General features: G+C 40.9%; 2 protein-coding genes across 8 annotated transcripts in view; both read right to left on the reverse strand.

The window, feature by feature from the left end:
• ORC2 (origin recognition complex subunit 2) overlaps positions 1-16156 on the reverse strand; it is an 18939-nt gene extending 2783 nt beyond the window's left edge. For 2 of the 3 annotated variants that reach the window (XR_010369091.1, XM_064434021.1), the window contains exons 1-15: positions 15876-16152; positions 14884-15027; positions 14517-14603; positions 13526-13615; positions 12240-12271; positions 10991-11048; positions 9932-10116; positions 9233-9331; positions 7578-7687; positions 4783-4915; positions 4284-4380; positions 2503-2649; positions 1168-1339; positions 812-873; positions 2-120 (exon numbers count right to left, since the gene is read on the reverse strand). Coding sequence is in view for 2 of the 3 variants with exons in the window: in XM_064434021.1 (XP_064290091.1) it covers positions 2-120; positions 812-873; positions 1168-1339; positions 2503-2649; positions 4284-4380; positions 4783-4915; positions 7578-7687; positions 9233-9331; positions 9932-10116; positions 10991-11048; positions 12240-12271; positions 13526-13615; positions 14517-14603; positions 14884-15027; positions 15876-15972 (1632 nt within the window). In the remaining variant the exon portion in view is untranslated. Of the gene's footprint in view, position 1; positions 121-811; positions 874-973; positions 1090-1167; positions 1340-2502; positions 2650-4283; positions 4381-4782; positions 4916-7577; positions 7688-9232; positions 9332-9931; positions 10117-10990; positions 11049-12239; positions 12272-13525; positions 13616-14516; positions 14604-14883; positions 15028-15875 lie in introns of those variants that run through there. The other variant, XM_064434022.1, reaches the window with a different exon arrangement.
• Positions 16157-16446: 290 nt separating this feature from the next.
• Positions 16447-26201, reverse strand: part of HYCC2 (hyccin PI4KA lipid kinase complex subunit 2) — a 50141-nt gene continuing 40386 nt past the window's right edge. For all 5 annotated transcript variants that reach the window (XM_064434056.1, XM_064434055.1, XM_064434058.1 and 2 more), the window contains one exon: positions 16447-24298. In XM_064434056.1, the coding sequence (XP_064290126.1) occupies positions 23694-24298 (605 nt within the window). In that variant the 3' untranslated portion in view covers positions 16447-23693. The remainder of the gene's footprint in view (positions 24299-26201) is intronic.

Raw genomic sequence — 26201 nt, forward strand, 5'->3', positions numbered from 1 at the left:
CCCGCTTGGTCCGGATCAGCTTGTGGTCCCTGAATTCTGTCAGCTGTGCCCTGAGTGTCAAGTCACTGTTCACAAGGAAAGCCTCCCGACACTGCTGGTAAAAGTCTTGGAAAGACATCCCTGGAGACAGAAAAAGGCAAGAACAAGAAACTGAAGTAGTAAGATTGTCAGATTTTTCCAGGTCTAACACTACATGTCCACCTGAAAATCTTGCTTTGGCTTAGACCAGAGTGGCTACAGTATCATCACCTCTTGGAAGTATACAGCTAAGGTAATACTTCAGTAATTAATGGACAGCTGAATTAACATTTGAGTCACCCTGCTGCCTAATGGAATTTTAATAGCACTTTAAATGCACTTTTACAATCGTTAATTTCTCTTAATTTCCAACTCCTCTATCTTGCTTCCTTTACCATTAAAATGTTATTCATATCCACTGCAACACCTATTACAAACAGTGACAGAATATTCCACATGTACCCTAGAAAGCAGGGGTACGTCAGAAGCCATTTATATAGGACATTTAAGTGCAAGTTATACACATTCAGTCTTCATTTTAATTTTTTTTTTACTCCACAGTCCCCCATCAATGGTCTCAGCCATGTCTAAGCATGTAAAAGGCAGTCCTTCAGAACCAGCCAGTCTATTGATTTCCTGTCTGATTCTGACACAGTGCCACTAGAAAGACAGTGAGCCTCAATGAGCCAACTGTTTGAGCACTTCTGTTGCTGAACATGTAACCTGCATACCAAAACCCAGGGCTGCTGTGAACAGCAACACTCCAAACAAATGAGAAAAGGTGGGTACGTACCTGGATAAGATGGATTGTCCTTTTTCTCCAGCTGGTGCTGAGCAAGCAGTCTGAATATCCCTCTAAGTGAAAGGAGGAAAGGGGAAAATCAAAATAATAATAATAATTTAAAAACAGTCCAAAACTCCCACAATTAGAAAATATTAACTAATTTTGCCTTATGCACAAAGACCTGTTTGTGAATCTCACCACACTGGACAAGGCTGGCTATCCCAATGCTGCTCATTTAAAGTAGCCAATCAGCTGGAACCCAGGTCCTACCATCTTGGTCTGGAACACTATTATCAGAAAACAGATTGCAAGGACTGTAAATAAGTCCTTGGTAAGTGTTACTGTGAAGTGTAACAGTATCTTACCTGGCATTGAGAGTGAGGCTATGCAGGACATGCATTAAAGAGCTCAAAGCCAAAGATCCAGACTGTTGTACTAAAAGCGAGTTCTCATAAGATGTTTCTTCCACGTAAGGATTAAATGTGGTTGTCTCATACCAAAGCCAGTTAAAGAGGCTCAGCTTTGCCTGATCCCACACTAGACAGAGAGAACAGAAAGAGCAGAAAAAACCAGGAGATTTACGTTTTCTAAGGCGTTAAACAAGCAATATTAAAATGCACATAGTTCTGCTGTAGCATTGAGGAAACAATGTATACTTTTGAAATTCACATTACATACACCCAGATAACTGCAGTTCCAGTAAGATAAATTCTCAGCAACAAAACATTGCAGGCATCCCTCTTCCATAGATACATTGTAAATCCTTCCAGAGTCAGGAGTGTGCAAACAATTTCTGGCTGTAGCTGGAAGCTCTACCTAGAGGGGGGCTGAAATAGCTGAAACAAGACCCTTCTCAGAATGTGTGGAAATTCCTCCCTTGAATGGGGATACCCCTCAAGGTTATTCCTTCAGGCTGAGCTAAAGAGATCTGCCCAAGGTTGTTGGTATGGGTGAGTAACATCAATTTCTACTTGTATAGTTTTTGCTAGCTTTAATATAACTGCTTCAATATTGCTGTAGAAAGAGTGAACTATACTACTTGTTACAGCTACCTGTGCTGTGTAGTAAATAATTCTGATTAGGATCTTTTAGTCTAATCGTAACAGTAATCAATATAAGTAAGTAAGTAAGTTATTTAAGTATATTTGCTTTGCCATCCTTAATTTTGTGAGACAAAAGTTCAGTTACACCTCTATAATCCTTTAATATAAACCATCAACTAAGTCTGGTGCTAAGACTGGGTCCAGCCACACCCTAGATCCTGTCTAAGGAGTTTAGAAAGTAAGGGGGTCCTTTCTGCACCTCCTGTTTCAACAGGAGGGCTTCTCTAATAAACTTTGTCTGAAGCTCCCATTCTGCCCACAAAACTGACTGATAAAAGAAAATTGTTTAGAGGCAATGACTGACATAACATCCAATCTCCAGTTCAGTAAGTTCCTAAAATCAAATGGTGCCAAAAGCTTGGAGTCTATTTGTATATTATGCTTAGCGGTATTTCTCAGTATCTTTACAGTTTTGGTTCAGCACAGCCACACTCCCAAACATCATACACCAACAGATCTGTTCTACACATCAACAGTAATACATACTAAGTTATAGTAATACACAGTAAGCAACACATGAGCTTATGAAACATGCTTAGCATCCCCAAAGCAAAACAAGATCCTTCTCTTGGCTAGATCAGGCCCAGGGGAACTCACTGAGAGGAGCATTGATGTGATCGATAGAGGCAATGAGGTAAATGCTAGGCAGGGAGGATAACTGTGCAAGGATCTGCTGACTTCTTTCTCCTCTCAACATCTGGCTGTCCAGGTTATGAATGAGGACATAAAGCTCTAAAGATGAATCTGCAAGGTCAGAAAAAACAGCAGAGAACCAATCAAAGACACTGCACACAAGGTGGTTTCCCATTCCCTGTGCAGTGTAGCACAAGTGTATCCCACCACTCTCCATACACATCACTCCAATATTGCTTTCCTTGTACAACATAGTTTGAAGCTATACTGGGTGTTTCTGAGCACCTAAAAGGGTTTTTCTCAATTCACTGTCATCACAGCTACAGGGTTGATTTTTTTCAGTTTAAGCTTTTCTGTTGTAATCCGGTTTCCACTTGCTCACAATTCTGCCAGGAACTGCCCCTTTAGCTGTGTTTCTTTTGCAATTGAAGGTCATTGAAATATATTTTAGAATGGATGACCAAGCAGTTTTTTCAGCTGCTTTTGATTTACATGACTAGGATCTTTAAGGTCCTCCTCACAGTAAAAATGCATTTTCTATTTAAGGTTGTATCCAAAGCATCATAACTTCATTGAAAATTCTAACAAGTTCTGAAAAAAAGTTAGAGACCTAGCTCTATAATAATGCAAATGGTAGATGTTAAAATTTTCAGCTAGCTTCTTGCTGCTGTACTTATCCCTGGGAACAACTGTCATAGACAGGTAGAAGAATTATAAAAGAAAGGCCTCAAAGTCAGGCCTGCTCTGTTAAATTAACAGGTCATTTCTTCTAAGTGCAGCTAAGTAATCTGCAAGTTCCCATGCGAAAACAATCTTGGTATGAGAGCTTGTTAGCACAAGAACATATTCTTGTGTGAAAAACAACTAGCACCTGCATAAATAACAAGATCTGTCTCATGAGAATCAGAGGAAAAAATATGTAAACTAGCTAAAATACAGAAGTTAGATAGATATGCAAAATACCATGCACCGACCAATGAACTAAGTGTGAATGTATTGCCCACCAGATCTGGCACAGGGCCTTCTGGTAATCCTATAAAATATGACCTATACAATAAAGATTTGGCTTTTCCTGCATGAAGAAAATGGAGTCTTGTCTGATTTATTCCAATAAACAACCATTTCCTGAGTCCAGAAACAATTCTAGAACTGGAACCAGTTTTTGTGCAAATTCATACATATTTGCCTGCCGATGGAAATCAGTCAGATCAGCTATAGCAGACTGCAAGACTGACTTACATACATTCAGGTGGGAACTGCTGTTAGCCTGCCTTTTTCACTTGGTCCCACCAGAAATACTCATAAGGTATTGATGAAGAACAGAATGTAAACACTGAAACACCAATGCCATGCACCATTAGGATTCCATGGCCATCTGTGCATGAATATACAAGCAGTAAGACAGACATTCAGAAGCAATTCAGCAAGCATTGTGAGGCAATACCTGTTTAATTTTGCTTTTGAAACCAATTCTAACCTGCTTGTTTGACACACTGCTGTCCTGCTGTAAAACACTGACTGAGCTAACAGCTTACATGGGATTGTTACACATGTATGTACACAGATACTCCTAGTGCATGCATGTTCTCATATATGTTGCATACATTACAAGCAAGAAAGTATATTAGCTACAATGCTAAGAAATTGTAAATGCCTGTATAAAAATTATAGGGGAAGAAAATGTCCAGGCTCTCTTAACAGTAAGTAGACTCTAATGTTTTTATGCATAAAGTTAGTAATATTACCTTCTTTAAACCTTTTGGTAATGAATTCAAGTTGGTCAGGGGGGCTGCGGAAGGTTCCTATATGGTCCAAAACCTCTTCTGTGATGGAGTTGAGAATCTGAAAAAGAAAACAGGGGTTCCTTATGAAGGGCTCTGACACTGAAATGCAGAAAATCTGAAACTGAGTCCTTGGCTGCCTTTTGAGAGATAATCTGATTATTACCATAAAATTCCTAAAACAGTGAACGTAAACAAAAAAATTATATCCCTTCTCAAAACAGTGACATAAAACAAGGCTTTAGAATGATGAATATCTATTAACAACAGAAATTACTGCAATTCCTTGGAAAATGTATAGGATCATTTCTTCAAAGTATTAGAAGAGAGAGGAAGTGCTCTACATTCAGAATTTGTTGCTATAGGGTGCAGCAGGTTTCCTTAACATTTTACACTGAAAGACTCTAGAGGTATCTGTAAGACAGGTTGATTATATAAATCCATAAGCTTTTCCCACACTTACAGATTTCACAGTGATGCTGGGGAAGTATCCATTAACCACTAGGTGAACAGAATCCTGGAGCAAGGAGGTACGAAACTTCTCCAACAGATCACGCTTTGAGCCCAGTCCATAAAGCACAATATTGAAACCCAAGCTGCAGCAAAGTGAGCAAATACAAGGGATCAGAGAAGTTTTAGGTCCATACATTCATTAAGCAAAATGATCCATTGCAATCTTGGTTGTAAGAATTTCATGTTTTGTCTGCTCTGGGCTTACCTTAAGCTTACAGCTGATAAACAAGGTTAGCTACAAGGAATCTGAAACCTGGCATGTGCATCCTAGCAAAAGAATCATTTCAGCAGCCTAGAGGCTCACAAACCTAGCAAAACATGGATGGAAGAAAATGCTCTTGACTAAGAACAGAATACTAGATCTACAACTTCAGGTAAGAAATGGTAATCAACACTCACATACATCCCCTCACCAAGTACTTTTATTACATGTTCACTGCAGGTCACAGCAATCACAAGAAAAAAAAAGCAAACCTTCATACTGGTTTACCACTCTGATCCTCAGGCACAATTTCAAAGCATAATTACTCTATACTCATGTATATTTCTTATCCTGAGATTGTTCCACAGAAAAAGAGGCATGAAAGCATAAAGACAGCATGGTATGGAATTGTAGAGACCCAGAAAAGCTGACTTTAGTTGCATCCCTCACCCTTTTTCAGGCTGCTCTATGATATGGGAAAAAACCCCTCTCCACCTTATCAGAAACACTGTCTGTTTCCAGGAACAAATATTGTCTAATAAGCACCCAATTTTTAATGAGTGGCCTTGGAAATTCATTTTTCTTGCCTGAGTAATAATCCAAGTGGAATAATATTTCTGTTGCTGCACCTTCAAAGGAAGTTACTGACTCTAATTGTGGCCAGGATGAAAATATCACTCTGAGTGAAGCCCACTGTCTTGTGTCCCTACAAGAGTGGTCTAAGGTGGGACCCTTTGAGCTGTCCATTATGGGGGACTGCTGCATATTCAAGTCCACTCTCTAACAACACTGCAAGCAGTGGTCCAGAGTGAGATCTTGTTGAGCTCTCAGTTCCCAGAAGGTAACTGACTGATAGTATGTCTCAAACACCAATAACCAGGTGGCTGTGAAGCCAACCAAGTGGTAACAGACAAGAATAATTGGTAATAACCAAGGACCACTGGTACTAACATGCTGTGAGAAAAAACAAATTTTGACAGGAGAAGGGGGCCCAGGTGGAGACAGGGCAAAACCTTTCCATGAGAAAGAACAACAAAGTACAGTGCAAGCACAGGAATGACTGGCAGGAAGTGGACATGGGACTATAAGGTGGGACTGTGACTACCAAAGAGCCCCACTAGTCAGCATAGAAAGTGACAAACCTGTCTTTGGGGCAGAGAGACACCTGTCCATAAAAGACATCCCCCCTCAGATGATGTCCCCCAGACCCTGGACATCTCATCAGCTGAACCAACACAGGATCACCATTCCTTCAGCTGGCTCAATGCTGGAGTGACAGCTGGTCATCTCTTTTTCACTCTCTAATTCATCTCTCCTTGTTAAAATTAAGCTCTTTAGTTTCTCTTTTCCCTTCACCCTGCCCCTTTATCCAAAACCCAGTGCTGTGTGCCAATACAATAGGTCAAGGACTAACATATCGATTTCCATGATTTCCACACTTTGAAAGTGTGTGATTCACTAATAAAACTCAAAATGATTTTTATGGACCCTCTGACTTCTGTCATTGCTTTCGACCAATAAGCATTTTTGAATCTTAAGCACTTCTTTACTTTCAGGTGTGGGTCATCCCAGGAATCACAATGCTTTGTTCAGGTTTGAGAAGCAGGAAAAGCATTATCTTGATCAGAAAGAAGAGTACCAGGTTACTCAAACAGCACTGGGCAAAGGTAAGGTGTTCAACAGCTGTCACTGCCTTCATTGTCATCAAGGGATCTGTTTCTTCTGCTCTACCACGTACATCTCGAACCATTTGCCCAGATCACCAAGTAACAGAACCTCTTGCAACTCTCCAACATTCAAAGCTGATGTCTTCTTCATACTCTCTGTCCTCCCCATGGATCACAGATTTCCTTATATCCCACTTCCTTGTAAAAGCTTCCAAGGGGCTCTCTCATCACCAGTACTGGCTCCAGCCTCAGGGGCGGTGGTCTGCCTTCTTTAAGGTGCTTCAGAATCTCACAGGGCCTCTATAGTTCCATTTGCTTTCCTGAATGTTCACCCTTCTCCTTCTCATGAAGATACACACAAAGCCAAATAAAATTTACATTTCCAGTGTTTCCAAAAGCATTAGTGTTTTTTCATGCCCAGATCATTAGGTACCACGGGTGCTGAAAGTTAACTGCTACACCAGTGGAGATAGTCACAGACTGAAGATGGTGAGGGTGGGCTACTCACTCCTAAGTCGCTGCTGAAAACAAAAATGATTCCTCACAAAGAGCACTCTTCCAATAATTCATTTTCCCTGTTCTCTCACTATTCATGTTCCCTGTTTGTGAATGCCCTCTAGCTTGGTTTAGAGGCACAGGCAAACTAACCAGGTAGAATGCAACTTCACTGTACTTCAGACATTTGGTTCAAGGAGTTAATCAGATAGAATTTTGTCTACAGGATGCACTGAATTAATGTCACCCACTTTTAAATTTAAGCAATCAAAGAAAATATTTGCTCCTTAATTCATCCACAGGATGTTACTGACATGAGGGTAAATGTACTGGCAATGCCTTTTAACTTAGCTTCTTCAGTGATTCTCCTTGGATACTTACTGTAATTGAAGCATCCACTTGGAAAACAAGGATTCATGTTGCTGGTTAAGGTCTCTGATTTCAGCAGCATAGGCAAGGGGAGCATTTTTCAAAAGATTATGCAGTGTTTCCTGTATTGAGAAAGAGATGACAGTCATTCAAAGTTGAGAAGAAGCAAGAGATACACCTGAAGTCCTTAAAACACCCTCTAGCATGCTCCCTTCTCTGGAGAGAATAGTTTTCACTGTCAGTGCACTCAGTTTGTGGTTAAGTTTTTTTTTCCCCCATTAAGACCCCACTAGGCAGAGTTTTGCTACTAGAGATACAAAGCAGAGATTCAGCAACCTTATTATTAAGCAGCAGCTAGACTAGGACTAAAACAGATGACACACTGTATATTTTTCTCTTCATGCCAAGTAAGGAAAAACACTACAGGAAAAACAGATACACATGGAGCTTACACATCACCAACAAGATATAACATCACATTCCTGATCATGGGAACAAAGGGTCCAATCAACATGCTTAGCAAGTGTTCAGGTGTTTGTCACTACAAGAGAAAGCTCAAAATGCCCACCATCTTAAAAAAAAAAAAAAACAAACAAAAAACTACAGCAGAAAGGATGTAATTTGCAGCATCAAGAAAAGCATCAAGAATCAAAGGATTAATTCAGCTTTCAAGATATGCTGTGATGCTGATGTTTAAACAGCACAGTAGCATTACAGTCAGCATCAAATCTACATTGGCCTCTCTTTCTCTTCAATGTTAACAGCTTTGCTTCCCACTCCCTTGCAGTAGAAGACAGTTGACACTGGAAAGGCAGCTGTAATGTATCAGACAAATAAAACACTGAGAGACAGAACTGCTAAACCTTCAACTACTTTGAAGACAGCAGTAGCTTTAACACTGTAAGCCGTGATTTCCTCCCACAGCTGTTACAAAAGAACTTGTCAAAAATCCAGATGTTACTCTGGGCAGCAATTCTAGACAACAGCAGGCAGTCTGCATATATGCCATCTTTTAAAACACAAATGGATACAAAAAGCAGTCACAGACACAAGAGCCCCAGGTACTCTACACAATTCCCTGAGACCTGTCCTTGTAGAGTACAACTGCTTGATTTCTAATTCAGTCACCACCATCAGACTATCCCTGTCTCCTAGAAACTGCAAGGGAACAAAGTACATCTAACAAACTACATGACAACATTTAGAGCTAGTTCCAGTTCTGCAAGTGACCTAGTAATGTTCAGATGAAATCAGCTCTCTTGATTTCCACTACACATAAACAGTCAAGACAGTTTTTAATTCCTCCTACCATTTCATTGACAAAAATGATGTTTTAATGCAAGTCTCTAAAATTCTGCTTCTATCTCTTCTTCCCCAAAAGCAAACTTTCACCTTTTCTGGTAACTGCAGCTTTCAGCTGTGAGCTCACCTGATAGTGCCTTCTCTCTGCATTTTTCCTAAGGTCTCAGGTTCAAACAACTGGTATAGTCCCTGCTAAGAGCAGCAGTAGAAAATATACTGCTTAAATTGCTACCTAAATCAGCATTACCACTGACCACAAAATCAGTAGAAATAAAGTGAAAATAGCAACATTAGAGATTTTGATGAGGGAACTCATGATATAGAAATCAAAAACCCAGAGTTGTGTGATTCACTATGAACAGTACCTGATTCAATCTTTTCTTCCGTAACTTCTGCAGTGTTCGGTCTGAAGTGAGCACTTTGGAACTACTGTGAGCTTCAAAGTATTCCTCCACCAGGTTGCCCTATGAAAGGACAGCAAGATCAGTAACATTCCTCCTGTTATCAAGTTGCCCCTCTCCCTAAGATGGCCAATGAGACACAGGGCAAGAGTGAATACACAAAGACAGAAAATAGTTGCAAAAATTGCTTCTATAGCAGCATTCTGCCAAAGCTAACCTAGTCAATGATCCTTTCCTGGAGAGCCAGAAAAGAGATTCTGAGAGAGATAACATAACAGTAATTCTTAATTGGTGTGGGGATCCCTGGTGCTGGAAGGAAGTAAGACAATTAAGCTGAACACCAAGCCAGAACAGTAATGCGTACTCCTTTTGGTACAACAGGAATCAATTTCTCCATCCTGTCTCAATACAAGGTCTCCTGCTCCATGGACATCTTATCTCCTTCTGAAGCTGCTAATGATGCCAACAGGGTCAGCACACAGGTTCACACGGTGCCTGTCCACCACGGATTACTCAGAAGTACAGCAAAAGCCAGCCCAGCTGGTTTGATCTGACATGAGTTTAGCAGTTCCTCCCCACGGTCAGGTGAGGTCACTAACAGTTTATTGTCACCACACATCCCTTCACGTTTGCTAGCTCAGAGGTACATTTTTGCACACTCACCATCTTTTGCTCCTTATTTTTTTTGGCTAGGCTGTTTCTGGGAGGAGGCGTAGATGCAGCCTTAGTTTTTGCCGGAGTCTTTTGATCTGATAAAACAGCGCTGACTTCCTTCTGTTCATCCTCATCCTCCTCCTCTGAGCAGGAAGCAGAATACTCACTCTCACTTTCTAAATAGGGATCTGGAGCTAGAGCATAAATGTTAAGGTTTAAAGCTTCTTACACAGAACTCATTTTGCATGATCTCACACACATTTTCTAGATGTTTTCAAGCACATGAATCCTAAATATATTTCAAAGAAAGGTAAAATCTATGCTTAAGAGAACTGCAAACACAGATGGCCATTTCTTTTGCAGTTCTAGGATCACAAAGTATTATTAAGTAAAGCCTCCTCCTTGATACCAACCAAGAAACATCATTGTCCCATAAAAAGAGACTAAAAATGGACAGTGGAATTCCCTATTTCTCTTAGCATCTCTATGTCAGTTTTCCCAAATGCCAATTGTGCAGGCTGAGTATCTTCTATGTCACATTCTGCAAACAAATTGTTGTAAAATACCTCTGTTAGCAGCACTGATTGGAGAGCACAGATGAAATCTCTCTCAGTCTTGGTCTCTCAACACAAAAGCAACAGAAGATTAAACACCATGTACTAAACTGTCCTCTGCACTCATTCTGGTTTAGCCAACCAGTTATTGGAAATACTTTTGACATGAACATCCCAGCCATCAACCAAAAGTTTTATGCCACACTATGCAATTGGGCATAGTCAGCAATGTCAGCATAGGTAAGATTACCAAAAGTTTTGTCTCTTTTGATCACATTACTGAAGTTCAGTAACTTGGTGCTTCTAACCCTTCCACCCCTCACGTCAGTAGCAATCAGTTGTAGAGGAAAGGTCTACATGGATTTCCTTAAGGACATTTCCACACTCTCTGCAGGATAAATCAGGTTGTTTCAGTCACACTGCTACCACAAACAGAAGCTCAGCAGGAAAACACTGTCCCTTGAACACAGTGCTTCACTGATTGTGGCAGCTGACAGCAAAGGCTGATCTTTACCTGCTAGTCTCTTTCTGAGTCTGTAAGGTGTAGTGGACACAAATTCTCTCTTTTTACTCTGGAACAGCAAAGAAAAAACATGCATTAAAAGAAATATCTCTCTGCTCTAAACTACCCTCTGCCAAGCAAAGACAGGTTACATTTCCAAACTATTTCAGCCCATATGAATCTGGAAAAACAGAGGCAGTTAAGTACGGAGACTTCTTGTTTTCCCATTCAGAGAGAGATAGGATCAAGTTCCAAAATGGGTTTAATTCTTTCAGCTCAACATGGAGAGTAGAAAACTGAAATCTCCAACCAAGATGCCAACCTTGGCCTCTCAGGAACAGCCAAACCAAAGCAATGACGAACTGAAAATGCTTCAGTCCCCACAGCAGTCACCTTCCACATCATGCTGTCTACTCAAAGTCACCTGGAAGTCCTCTATGAAAACGACGACCACAATGACAGAAGACCACTCAGCATGCTAAGCCCAGAAGTACAGCAAAGGAATCCAAGCTGCCTGGGCTCACCCAGTTGTAGTGTCACATTTTCCTCACATATGTTTAAAGCACATGCCTGACTTGGACACTGGATCAAGTCTGCAATACTTAGGAAATACTTTTGTTGATCCTGACAAAGTGGATGTGAAATTATCAAGCAGTGACTATGGCATTCCCAAACAGCATGTCTTTTTCAGGTGTATCTCATCCTGGAACCTCATACCAGAAAAACTGTGCACACATTTCTGCTATGATGCTGTACTATTTTAGAAAGCCAGCTCTTTCACTCCATAGCCACCACAACTGGCAGTTCTGCACTGTATCTCTTCTTTTTAAACCAACTGTTAAGTAAGAAACTGAACAGAATCACAGTTCTGGAACTCCTGTTCTAACAGCATTTCTTACAATCAGGGCTGTTTCTTCCTTTTTACTCTGGAACAGCAATTGGAAAGCTGTGAGTTTAACTGTTATCTAGCATCCTCACTTGTGTGACGCAAGTGAGGATGCTAACAATTAAGTTGTCATTAATGCAATAATTAAGCTGTCAAATCTATTATTTGCCCACTGACTCCAAACCCCATAGTCCTGATTAATGGTTCTCATTTGAGTTACTCCTGTCTAGTTAGAACAGAAAAGACATCTCTACTGTGGAGTATGCTTTTCAAAGTCCTTCCTTTCCAGAACTGTAGTAATTGGCTAGTTCAAGTTTTAGGAATGGGGATAAAAACCCAAATACAAAATCCAAGCAATGAAAAGTCATCACTCACCCTCTGCTGCGCTTTGTTTGAACTTGAATGCTCTGAAAAGGAAGAAACAGCATTATACAGAGTACTGCAAATTTTCAACACTGAAATTTTCAGCACATGATGGTCCATTAGAAATACAGGCATTCACTGTTCAAAGGTACACTGCCCCAGAATATCAGCTCCCTGAACAGTTAATCCTGTGATGGAAGCCTCTAGTTCCTCACAGGCAGGCAAGGAGAGAACAAAGAGAGTTGCTGGGAGGAATGGGTTAGAAGTGGAAGACTGGCAATGAGAATTGTAAATACGCTCAAGTGACCATGCAGCTGGGGATAGCAAAGACTCAAACAGCAATGCAGAAAAACAGATATAGCACATCTATTGCTGTTTACCCTGTGTGTGCTTTGGGAAATAGAACATATGTGTATAGATAACATAGGTATTTGGTAGGACTGGAGGCACCCTAATGGATAGATGAGAACACAGGGAAGATCACAGCATGGGGATAAACCACGCATGTGCAAAACTGCTGACAGACCAGTGCGAACAGCAGGCTGGTTCCAGCACTGAACCACACAGAGGGTGCCTGCATCTCCACTCATGTCCCTCTGCCCACGTGCTGCTTCAGAACGAGAACAGAAATAAATTTACTCTTTGCATTCTGGCTATGAGTTTGTGGTGGCTCCCGAAGCCTGCCTGTGTCAGGACACACAAGAGTCAATGTTATTACTACAGAAGGCAGCTTCTAATTCTTGGTCAGCTTTGGGAGGCCAGGAAGGAGGAAGAGACTCCAGCAGGGAGGGATGAGGCTGAAAAATGAGCTAATGTTTTCTCCCTGAGCACATCAGACTACATTTCCAAGCACAAATGCACATCCCCTTGCCAGTGTTGACATGCATTGACTTCTCCCACCTGTATTTCTCCCTGGAGCACTAGGTGTTAAATGTTATATAATAAAGTGTGAATTTACACATGAACACCCACACTGTCCTACCCAATCTGTGTTTAACACACCACCCCAGCTCATAACTCTCTCAAGTTCAAGTATTTCTATTGAACAGAAAGGAAGTCATTACATGTCACAGCAATAGACAAGAGAGATGTTCATGTTTCCTCTGGAGCAGCAGGGCAGAAGAGATCTGACACCCAGAGAAACACAGGCCATGCACATCAAACTGTTCAGCCCATGGTGTTAACCTGAATACTTAAGTATGAGAGAAGCTGGAACTCAAGCTTCCACTCCACCACCCAAAGAGAAACATAACCCCCACTCACTCAGCTTCAGTTCCCCAAACCACCACAGGACTTACTGTTGTTTTGAGGGGTTTTGGCCATCTTCTCAGAGCACTTGGAGTGATCAGGTGTCACATTCTTTTCTGGTGTCTGCGCTAATTCAGAGGCTGCAGGAAGTAGAGGGAAAGGAAGGAAGGACGTGTCAGGTACAAAACTTCCAGCTCTGGCTAGAAATGGAGCCATACACCTGAAATACTCTCTACATATTAATTCCCTAGCTATTTCAGGAACCAAATACTTCCAGATTTTTTCTAACCCTAAAGGTAGTTGTACTCCTCAGCAAAGATTTTCAAAGGCTGAACTCATCAATTAATTAAGTTTACAATATGGCCATTGGCAGAGCATGTTGTGCTCCCTGGAAGACCACATGTCTTTGAATTAGAGCAAGGTTTGGTCAGGCTCACTTAGTCCTTTAAAACTGCTCAGCTGGACATAACAGGTCATCAGATATAGAAATCACATCAGTTCCCCAGGAGGAACTATTTACCTGTGTCTACTCGTTATCAGTACAAGCTGAAGCTGAATGACTGATGTGAATCTGAAATACCCTGCTAACACTCCCTACCACTGTATGAGCAACAGCCTATTCCATGTAACAGCACTGGGACTAACAGACTGTCACAGAATCTGACTTCCCTCAGATTTCAAATTGAGTCACAGCTCCAGCAGGGAGCACCAGTGAAATCCACCCTGCTCAGAAGGAGGTTTAAGATAGGAAACACAACTTCCCAAGACACAGCAGAAACTAAGAGGCACCAAAACCAGTTTTTGTATAGTGATTCAGCAGGATGATCCCTCTCCCTCAGCTCATCCTTTGTAGGATGCATCATTAGCTGTGACAAATAAACACTACTGAAGTTCAGATGGTGCTGGACATACAAGGATTCTTCATGTGAGTGACAACCCTGCTCAAGAGCCTTATTTAAACAGAAACAGTCTACTCTCTCTGAAACTGCCACTTTCTGCTTGTTTCTCTTAAATCTGCAGAGAAAGAAGAGCAAAACATACCCAGCTCTGCCATTTTATTGGAGCGTTTGGGAGTCTGGAATGAGTAAACTTCACCACCACTTATATTTGAGCCATTTCCCACTGGATCTGTGAAAAGACATGTTACTCACAGCTATTTTAAAAGCACTCATAATAATCCCAACTCAAGAAAGACAGAATGCAACATTTCACTGTTTGGTTTTATACTGCAGGTGATGCTAAACAAATATAATAATAAAATCCTAGAATCATAATCTTCTGCCTGTTATCACAAGCACAAGACAGAGCAGATTGAGCCCTCAAAAGCAATTTCACCAACACTATACAACGCTTACACTGAAAGAATCTCCTGAAGTCAGAGCTGTGTTAGGTTTTCCCCTGCTAATACCTTGGGCACATATTCCAAGAGCAGCAACATAGTTCTTCTCTTCCAGGATCTCCTGAGCTTCATTATCAGAAATATTCTCAAGCTTCTTCACAAATCTCTTGACACTGACACTCAGCTGAGCCTTGTCCTTCCGTACTTTAGTTCCTAGAATTGTAATAAAAGCTTTAACCTCCTGCTATTTCATTATTTCTATTCCAGTAGTACACAGCCACACGACTTAAGAGACCAGGTTCCTGTTATGCAAATCACTCAACAAATTCAACGCTGAGATGTCCTGCTAAAAGAACAGCTGGTCAATAGCTGACCCTATTCATCCCTGCTTCACCATGCACGCTGGCTCCTGCAAGACACCCATTTCAGCAAACACCAGCTCCACAGAGAGGAGTAGGAGAAATGACAGTGGCTCATGCATAACAGTATCAAATTGCACACAAAGGGGATGGTACTTGCCAACCCTTATTTTTTCCTAGAGAAGAGGAGCAACTGGAAAACACCTTGCCTGTAGGCTGTCAGTACACTCATGGGAGAATGTAGGCTGAAAGCCCTCTGGAGATCATCTGCATGACCTTCTGCTCAAAGCAGGACCAGCACTGAAGTCTGAGAGAGATGCTCCGTGCCCTGTACTGGCAAGTTTTAAGCATCTCCACAGAGGTTCCCCAGCTGACACGTAGTCAGACCTGCTGCAGAGCACTGCCAGGGCACACACCTGCAGCCATACACACCACAGCTCTGACCGTGCGAGTGTTCAACCGCGCCAGGCCCCAGGAGCGCCCCGGTACCCGCTGCAGCCTGTCCAGCGCCGGGCAGGGACAGAGACACTCTGAGGGGGGGAGCCAAGCGGGGCAGAACGACTCCAGAGGCCTCGTCCTGCTGCGAGGCTCTGCAGAACGCAGCTCGGGTGTGCAGAGCCCCTTTCCCGCGGGCCCCCGCGGCTGCTCGGACCCCTCTCCCAGCGCCCTGCGAGCAGCGGGCGGCGCTGGGCTGGGCTGTACCTGAGTCGTCGGAGATGTGCTTGACGACGTCCTCGTCGGGCACGAACTTCACCTGCAGGGAGCGGCGGCTGCCGCGCATCCCCTCAGGCCGGCTCATGGCGGCTCCCGTCACGTGGGCGCGGCCCCGCCGCCGGGGGGCGCTGCGGCCGGGGGGGCGCGGAGCGGCCCCGCCTCGCCCCTCACCTCACCCCTCACGGCGCCGCTCCTGCGGGGCCGCCGTCCCGCCCGCTCCCCGCGCCCCCGGCAGAGGCGGCGGCGGCAGGAGGCGGAACCGGGCTCACGTGCCAGCCAGCGGCCGCCCCCGAGGCAGCCAACCCGGGCGCCGCGCCTTGAGTGACCCGTGCGGCGGCCAGCCCGCGGCCCGCTCCCAGCCCGCCTCGGCCGCAGGGCGGGACTTCCGCCGCCGGGCGCGCGCGCGCCCGCCGCGCTCGCGCCCGGGGTCGCTGTGGCGACGCGAAGCCGCCGCGAGCCCGCTCGGGAGCGCGCGGCCCCGCAGAGCCCGCGCGGCTCCCCGGGAGAGCTCCCCGCTCCGGCCCGAAACACACCTCCAAAACCAGCAATGCACAAAGCATTCATCTCTGTTCAGAAACAGCACGATATTTATTTAACATCTTTATATATTTATATATATATATAATTTTTTTTCTGCATTGCAGATTGTGTCGAGTTTTATACATCTCTATTTACAATGATTTAAAATAATTATATTTCTTCTCTGGCAGGTATTTACAAAGTCAATAGTAACTACATTTCACATTTCAACAAATCAACAGCATGAACCAGCTCAGTAAGACAGTAAAGATAATGGCTTACATGCACCAACAACATGATCTTCAACACGTGCCTTCTTCAGGACTGAGAATGAAGACTTTCCCTGGTCCCCAGGTTAAAGGACATCATACAGCAGAGGTCACGGTTATTAAAAACCTGTTTGATTTAGTCCTTCACCAGTACCGAATCTCGAACGTCTGGGGCTCACACCAGCAAGCAGGGCTGTGCTGGCCAAGAGGGGCTCACACCACCAAGCCACGTCCTTTGCCCAGCCTGTGTGCCCACAAGAAGTGGGCTTCGTGCTGCTTATGCTCCTTCTATGAGATTAAATAATGCTAAAGTAGTAAAAATCCTCAGAAACCTTAGTTCAGAGAAACAAACCTGGTATGACGAAAAAAGTAAGAAAATAATCTTTTAACCCTTGCAGAATGTTTCTTTTTGCTAGTAAAACTGAGAGCAAGTCCTGTATTCTTACAAGGACAAAAACAGATCAAAAAACTCATTGTCAAGTACAGGAATTACAAATTTAAAAAATGCAGCATGGGGTATTTATCAATTTAGTTGGTGGGGTCTTCTAATAGCAAATAAAAGCTACCATAGTAAATCTAAAATGTATTAAGAGTAGCTGATTATTAAAAATCTTTATTAGCTTTTTCCTGGAATCTTCAATATGAAAAAAGTGTTAAATGACTCTGTTTTATTTAACCACATGGTATTTGTCCATAAATAACCAGCTAATATCCACCCCTAAAGAATGTACTATGTGCAAGAAAACAGAAGTAATCATTGAACACTGACACACACACACACACCACACACCCCAGCACTAGGAATCTATTAATATTTTGACATGTTGATTTATCCTGAGTGATTGTTAACTCACATCTACTGTATACTTGAAGCCACAAAGTTTTTACTACTTGCATTTTTCATAAACTAATAACATGAAATTCTAGCACAACCACAGTAACTGTCTAAACAGAAAGAACAGTGTCAATAGCCAGTATTTCTGTTACTCCCAAGTACTTGTTTCAGAACTAAAGGTAAAAGGTTGCTCTACTTTTTCTGTTTTGTGAGCAGTTCCGGGGAGGATGAGGACTCAAACACCTAGGATTCACTACTGATTTGTGAGGAAGTTTCCATGACAAAGCACCATAGAGACACTTTACCAGCAGATACTTCTAAACAGAAATTTCCCCCTGACCATTTTGCCCTCTAAAATCAAAACCTGTGAGAATTCCAAACCGCATTTTAAAGCAATTTAAATTTTGACTCCTGAATAAAATATTAATCACTCATTAAAAAGTTGCATCAGAATGCAAAGACAGTCTTCTCTAAAACCCTTAAATCTTACAGACTAAAACACCAGGAGCTCACGCCCAAGGGGCTGCTCAATAAAACTTGATCTCATCACTCTGCTCATCATGCACAAGCTAAAATGTAGGGCAACGTTTTACTGTATGGATTGTATGGATACAAAGCTTTAATATACATCTGTTCCCATCAAGCTGCTCACAGGAAAACCTTAGGAATCCTTTATGATAGAAGGGATAACATATGGACCCATTTTTTAATTCAGTTGGTCCCTCAGATACTACCTTTGGTAAAACCTGATGAACACAGTTAAAAAAAATCAGGGAGAGGCATAGCCTAGAGAAAAATAAGTAAAAGGATTGAAGCAAAATGGTATTTTTTTCATTAAATCTCAAATACGGATTATTAAAATAGGACAGATTTTTACTTAATCCTTTTCTGAAGCTGTAAGGTACCCTTGAAACTTGCACAGCTTTCTTCTAAACTTTTAATATCACAGGCCTTGACACTTGATAAACTTACTAGGCAAGTTTATCTAAAATGGTTGGCAGTTGTTTTAAAATCTTGTTCCAAGACTTATTTTAAATAAAATTTCATAATGACTATGTGGAAAACCTTGTAAGTATCAGTCTTGCAAAATCTACTTATTGTTTTCAGGAACAAACCAAGTTGCTCACAGCTCATCATCATCTTCCACCACTGTGCAAGAGGCAGGCAAGTATTTTGTCTCTTCAGCTGGTCATGACAGAAATTTTGACAGACTGATACATGTGTTCACTAACATAACACCCATGTCCTGATTCACTACCCTGAATCACCTACAGAAAACCTTTCGACAGCAAAGTTTATCCAAGTGCCAGTGAGGAAAAAACAAAAATACTGAACAGATTAAGGCCCATATGCTAGAAATAAGTAGCATTTAAAATACTGAAGATAATATAAAATATAAAAAAATTACATAAATCAAGAATGTGATGCAAGTACAGAGGATCTGGCTTGTTTGCTTAGCATGCTTGAAAAGAAGTGACATTTTGCAACTTTAGTCCTGTAATTATCCCAAACAAGAAACTGAAATAAAAGAGGTACATTTACTCTTCTGATGAAAACTATTCCTATGATATAAATGTTTGTTACAAATGATACCTAGCTGATGGCTTTCATGTTATATTAAACATGCCAAGGTAGCAATATCTTTGGCAGTGAGAGAATTTAAGGGTGAGATTATTAGATCTACTAACAAAGTAATTTTTTTGTGTGCAGTACATACGTTTCATTCAAACATATTCCATTATATTGTCCCCACCTCCTCTAGGATTATGAGCATAGTACCTATACTGTACAGCTTGGTTTTTATGATTTTATTCAAAAAGTTATTCTTGATTCTCTCTTAGTCTTCAAATTAAATTTGTAAGCCAAGATAAACAAAAATGTCTGGTTTGTGACCAAAGTTAAAATGCTGAACACTTAGAGGAGATAGCCATTGGTTCATGAGAAAATAGGACAAGTTCAAACTCTTAGGTTAAAATACAGCCATAGCATAGAATTCTCTATTCCAAAATTAATTTTTCAAAATATAATTCTCTGAACATGTTATACATTAAATATTGAGGAAAATTTCCCTGGAGCTACAATTTTCCAAGAACACTAATAAACTTCATTAAAGAAGTAAAACAAACCACATAGTATCTGAAGACAAAAAGCAGAGTTGGGGTCACCTTACTGCAGAGTAGCTTTACCACCACTAAGATGCAGGCTTCCCCCTTAATCTTGAAAAATACGTTCCTATTTACATACAGTATACACACAGTTGAGGCAATTGATTGTCAACACGTGACAAATGTATGCACCTACTCACACACAAGTAAACCTCACATGGTGAGAAAAAACCCTGTCCCAGTAAACTCCAGTATTCATAAGTAGTGCAAATAAATACTTTGTCAGAAAACATCTTTTTTTTTTTTCTCACTATATTGATGACTTTAATTACGTTAAAGCTAGCAGGAGTATGTTGGAAATGCATTTAAGACCAACACACTTGCAAACTACAAATACTAGATCTAATGCTTACTGGCTGCAACATGATGTTCAGCATTACAGAATGAAGTATGCTGGCAAAACACTTCAAATTCACATCAGAAAGGGTGTTCAAAGAAAACTGCACTTAAAATGGACAGTGATACCAAAGTATCCATTTTATGAAATTTTCCAAATGAAAACTAAAGGGATAATACAGAAATTGAAACTGTCATCTTGCAACATTAATTTTAATAGGTATTTTTACTTCATCACTTTGCTCTCTGTCAAATGAAAATATGGTTCACGTTTCAAACACAAAGCTGCTCACAATAAATCTCTGAAAAGGATAATCAGCCTAGAGTTCACAATCCCAACATTTTGTATTTCCTTAAAATGACAAAGTCCAAAAAAATTAGTTGCAAAATGGCAGCATATTGGGACGTGTATCAGGGAACATTTCATTTTTCCCTACTGAAGTATATGTATACATCAGAATATAGAATCTACCCTTCCTCACCTAAGAATTGCATGTTTGTGCATGCAGGCACACATATGGAGGGAAAAATCATAGTGTTCTGCTTCTTGTCCTTTTATAATGCTGCAGTTGCACTCAAACAGTGCAGAAATCTAAATCTAGTGCCTCCAGTACCAAATATTCTAAAAGAAGAGACAGCAGAGTAAATTTAGGATACGGATGCTTGATTTAAGTCTAAACATTTGTCACAGGTGTCAGAAAATTTAAGTATGTTTTGTACTTTGTTTAGTATTTAGCATATATAACCAGAAGCCCAGCAGATTATTCCCTCCACCCATATCCCAGACAGTTCTAATTTTATTTCTGCCACAGTACTTTGGAATGCACTGAACATAGTGTATAAAGGTTTGCTATGATCTTGCCACACCTTAGCATGGTTTGAGACACATCTAGCAGCAGCAATGATAAACATGATAGACAGCACTGCAGAGCCTGGGACTACAGCTGGTTTGTAGATTCTTGGGATGACTTCATTGGTAAGGTAAATGTTCAACAGTACTTGGCTGAAAAACAACAAAACAAGCTCCCACAACTGAAACACTCCACTAAAAGGGTAATTTTTGAGAAGTCACAGATGTACCACAGATGTACCATAAATTTTTTTACAGGGATAAATTTGAACTCTTTTAAAAAAGACTGATATGGAGTAGGTGTATATATATACAAAAACAAACCAAAATACAATGAATGAAACCATAACAAAAGGCACATGATCAAAATGAGAAGTGTAAAAATAATTTAAAAGGTAGTCTGACTGAGGTTTTGGACAATTTGAATATACTCATGTACATCTGACTTCCCTATCTGAAGCCAGTAAAGCCATCTCACTTTCCTGAAATAGTTTTCATAGTGTGGGACCCCAGACAAAAACCTGCTTTTAAAAAAAGATTGTAAAATTTGACCAGATGCCAATTTAAGTTCCTTGAAACTTCTGAAGGAATGCATCCAATGACAAATATAGAAAGTAGAGAACCTTGCTAATGAACAACTGTTGAAAATACTAAAATTAAGTAATTCTTAGGAAATTAGCTGACACTCCTGATCTTTTATTTCCCAAATATTTAAGCAAATTTCCTTTTTGATAGTCTCTACAAAGTATAAACTTGGTACTTCCAGTCATGACTTACCAATTGTCTACACTAGGAAAATTTTATTTTATAAAGAAAACTTTAACCATACACAGCTTTTGACATTTTTACAGAAATGTAAGCCTTGAAGCTTCATCTCAGCTTTGCCTTAGTTCCATCTGTACATGACTGGTGGTCCTTAAAAATTATTTTCCATTTAGAAACTGTCAGGTTTTCCTTCTGATGAGTCTATTTACTCTTTACCTGAATTTCTACATCAGATGTCACTAAATTCACTTTATGAATGTATGATATGAAGACTAGGCTACCAAAGTGACTCATCAAACCACAAAAAAACCTTCAAATATTTTAATGAATTTTAATGTAAATTTAAAAAAAATTAAAATAAAGCTTAAAAAAAATCCCCACCAAAATCAACTATCAGCAATACCACACCAAGTCATTCATTGTTTTGAATACCTTAAAGAGTCTCATTCGAAGGCAGCCTGCTGTTTGTAACTGCTTACATTTATCCTTCACAGTGACAGTGAAACAAGGTGCCCACATAAAAATTGTAACTCTTTCCTGAAGGTTTACAGTTTGTAAACTTCTGGGATATCATACAGAACTTAAGCAGAGAGGATGAACTTTCCCCTTTTCTATCAATCCAAAGAGATACAGAGAGATGGAAAGAGAATGCCAAACATTCTCCAGAGTAACCAGAAGTGTGCTTCTAAGCAGTGTCCTCTAACATGAGTACCAGCCAGTGCCCACACACCAGTCATATACATTCCAGGCTTGGCTCAATGGCACGAGCTCTGCATTTTCTAGAGTAGGGCCAATCCACAAAAGTAAGAGTTAAAAGAACTGAAAAGATTATATATACCAAGGCAATGAAGTGTGATCCTTCCAGGGGAAAAAAAAACAACAGACTGTCAGTACCCCTTTGCACAAATGGCATTGCTAGAAAAGCATTTCACATTGAAGCTTCAGTGTTCCTAGCAAACTATGGTCTCTATCCCTGAGACAGCACCTTGAGAAGATGGTCTGTCTGGACTGTAGGATTCCTCAAATGACTCCACCACTGAATCCAGGGACATTGAGAAAGCAGCTGAAAGGGGTGGGGGGTGTCCCAACAGCCATGACACAAAAGACAGCAGCCTGAGAAATACTCTTTACCCGAATACACCTTTCAATTCGGTGATCAGCACCTCACAGCAAAAACAGCAACAACAAAAATGAAGCAGAGCTAGCCATTATTTCCTAGGGAAGCAGTGTTTCCTTCCCACTTACAAACCAAATTGCTTTAACAGCATGGTGGTATCTAACTTTTAGTCTAAATGCAGAATGACCCTGTGTCCTGGAGGGGAAGACATGTAACATTACAAATGACTACAACGCCATTAGAAATGCATTGTAACCCACATTATCAACCTAGAATCCTGTCTCTGAGGAAATACAGCTTCTTAATATGCATGTCTCAGTTGCTGAACATCAAAAGCTTCTGGGATGAGAGACTGAGGGCAGTCAAGAAAAAACTACCCTCATTTAATGGAAAAAAGTGCTGTAGGCAGCCAGGAGCAGCAATGACAATCCCCTCCCCAGAACTGATTGCACAGACTCAGAGAGGTCCAAAGTCACACTAGAATCTCTGAGGCACTCCTGATTCTGAGAAAGACAAGTCAGGATCCAGTAGTCTTTGCAGTACTGTAGACCAAGAAAACAAACCCGTTTCTATTTCTTAACAAAGCCAAAGCATCATCTCATAGGGATCACATTCACCATTTCCGCCGGTGTCTCCAGTCTCACAGTGTTGAAATGGGACTGATCAGCCTACGATGGATTGCACATCACCCAAAGAGAAAGGAAGGCATGGAAAAAGGCATACAGTACATTACATACTGCTTCACTACCATGTTTACAAGGAGGAAGGAGGATGAAGGTGAGAGAAGAATTATTGCTGTTTCAGTAATACAGTATGATAGCTAAACCAAATGAAACGAGATCACAACAGTCAGTATTTTCACACTGTGGGATGATGGTTCATGTTTTGCCTAAGGATGAACTTGCCAGGGATTAAGGGAGAAGAAGGAATACTAAGGAAGGGAGTCAAAGTTACACCTGGGATATCAGCTGCATATTGAAACTTGGAGATCGAGACTGCTTGGTTAGGGGAGCTCCTGGGGAAAGGAGATCTTTACCTTCCCCAGCTTGGCCTAGCCGGTCCTCCTGTAGGCTGATAGTTGAAAACCGATTGGTGTTGCCAGCTGCTAGACTGGTAAAACCCTCTGAACCAGCTCCTACACTGGAGCCTGCTTGACTGCCATTCACATAGTCAAATGATTTACTGGAGGAAGCACTGGCGGTCCTGATCAGGCCCAAACTGTTGGCTTTTGGCACCACCTGCCCAGCAGGCAGGCTGAGGTGTTTCTTAGTAGGTGTCATCTCAATTACATCTCCATCCAGGTCAGAGGATTGGTGTGTGTACTGCTTTCGAGCTCCTGAATCCCGAGGGCTCTCATTGGATTTTGCTGCCGAAGAGGTTTCCTTCTCCTTAGCGGAACGCCCACTTGCTGTTTTCCTTAAGCTGCTCTTTTGGGATACAGAGGATACAGGTTTGGTCCCAGCTGGCTGGCTGCTGAGGGAAGCTCCCGATGAAAATCCTTCATCAGCATCATTAAGGTTTACAGACTCCTCTCTTCCATTTACACCTTCAGTATCTATTAAAAAAAAAAGAATCAAGCAAAAAATCCCCAAACCAATCAAAAAACAGAGAATGCATTCAAGTTACATGAAGACAAAAATGTGCACAGAACATCAAAACAAACCTCATTTGCTAACGCACTTGAATTCCACTTGCTTAATTTTTTTTGGATTTTCAGCCAATTTTCCTGCCTATTTAGCAGAACAAGAGAGTCTAACAGTAAGTGTTCCCTGAGCTTTATTGGCCCTTCATCTATAATACTTTTTTAAGTCAGAATATTGGTCCCAAACTTTGTCTATAAACAAGAATTAGGCCCCATTTGTCTAATATGTTTTAGCTTGGTGTGCAGATACTACTACCCATTCTCCTACTACATGCTGTTAAAAAAACCAAACTAAAACAAACCCAGCACCCTTTCAGACTATTTTTATCCTATTTTGAGGCAAGATCAAAGGATCTCTTTCAGAGTAAGTTCTGGTGTGTGCTAAGTAAGCTTCAGAATGAGGCCACTTCCTAGACTAACAATCACAATGTTCCAACAGGGGTAGAAGGCTTCTCTTGTGTGTAGTGCTCACTGTGAACAACGTGATCACACCTCCTATTGGAGATTAACCTAATTCCTAGTTCTCTCTTCTCCAAAATTCAATTCTCCTTGAATTTACAGCAATCCCATCTAGGTGTTTTGACCATATTTGCTTTTATCTCAACATCTACATTTTTCAGGAAAAAAAGAAAAAGGCAACCCTTGCATTAAAAGAAATTAAATCTCTGAAAAGCTTTCTGTTATAGAACAGGCACTGTGCTTTTGACTGGAATGTAAAAGAAAAATAAAAGCATTACAATATTATTTCTTAAATCCTTATTTTTAGGCTTATAATATGATTAGAGCTGCACACAAATACTTTTTATCTTTTAATCTTATTCCAGCCTTTATCTAAGCTTCAAGTTCTCCGAAGCTAGAAAACTGAGCAGCATTCAAATTTCAAAACTAAAAATGTATCTCATTTCAGTGAGAAAAAGGCATAAATTTTCATCATGTAAGCAAAAAAGGAGTCACTCAGGCTATCAGAATTTTGCTTTTCTTTGTAAAAGCTGTAGAGTGTGGTTATTTGGAGAAATACAATCCAGCCCAACAAAAGTCACTGTGGCGCTCTACTGTTAAGATTGTTGAAACCCAGCTTGCTGCCAAGCAAAACACATTTAAATCTTATTTGCAAAATGGGAAAAACATGGTGGCAAGTACCTGAGAGAGTCTGACATTTGAGTGGACGTTCATCCTCTCATGCTGAGTATTAGCTAAGGTACATTTTACATTGTGGCAAACAGAAGAGACAGAAAGCTTTTGGTGGTGTTGCTGCCTCTGTGTAGCAGGAATACAGCCTGATCCCACAGGGAATTTCACATTTCTGAGGTGTAATGCAATCTCAAAACTTTACAGGGAGGTTTCATTACTCTGCTCTACATTTACTACTCTTCTCAGGAAACTCTGCCTTGGAATTACCATTGCTATGTATCAGCTTTCAAAAGATATTTAGACATCTCCAAATCAAACCACTCAGCCTCTCTTAAAAAAATGCAATGAGAGATGATTCTGTAGTTTTTGATAGTTCTATTTGACTCACTGGCCTCACAGAAGCAGAAAAATAATATAGTTCATGTTACTGCAGTCCTTCTTCCTTGGTTAAACCTTTTGCCTCAGAAAAAGAAGGTTACGTCCTTAGGTTCCCAGAGCAATTATTAAAATGAAGGGTGCATTACTTGCTGTAACTTCCTGTAACCATATTTAAAATGCACGCACCTTCCCCACTTCCTGACCACCCTGTTTGGTAAAACTAGGCCTTCCTCTTCTCCTTGACACATACCTATCTTTTCTTACACTAGACAGTGATATATTTTATCCACAATCCACACTGACATTC

The sequence above is a fragment of the Passer domesticus genome, chromosome 10 (genome assembly GCF_036417665.1).
Source record: "Passer domesticus isolate bPasDom1 chromosome 10, bPasDom1.hap1, whole genome shotgun sequence".
NCBI lineage: Eukaryota > Metazoa > Chordata > Aves > Passeriformes > Passeridae > Passer > Passer domesticus.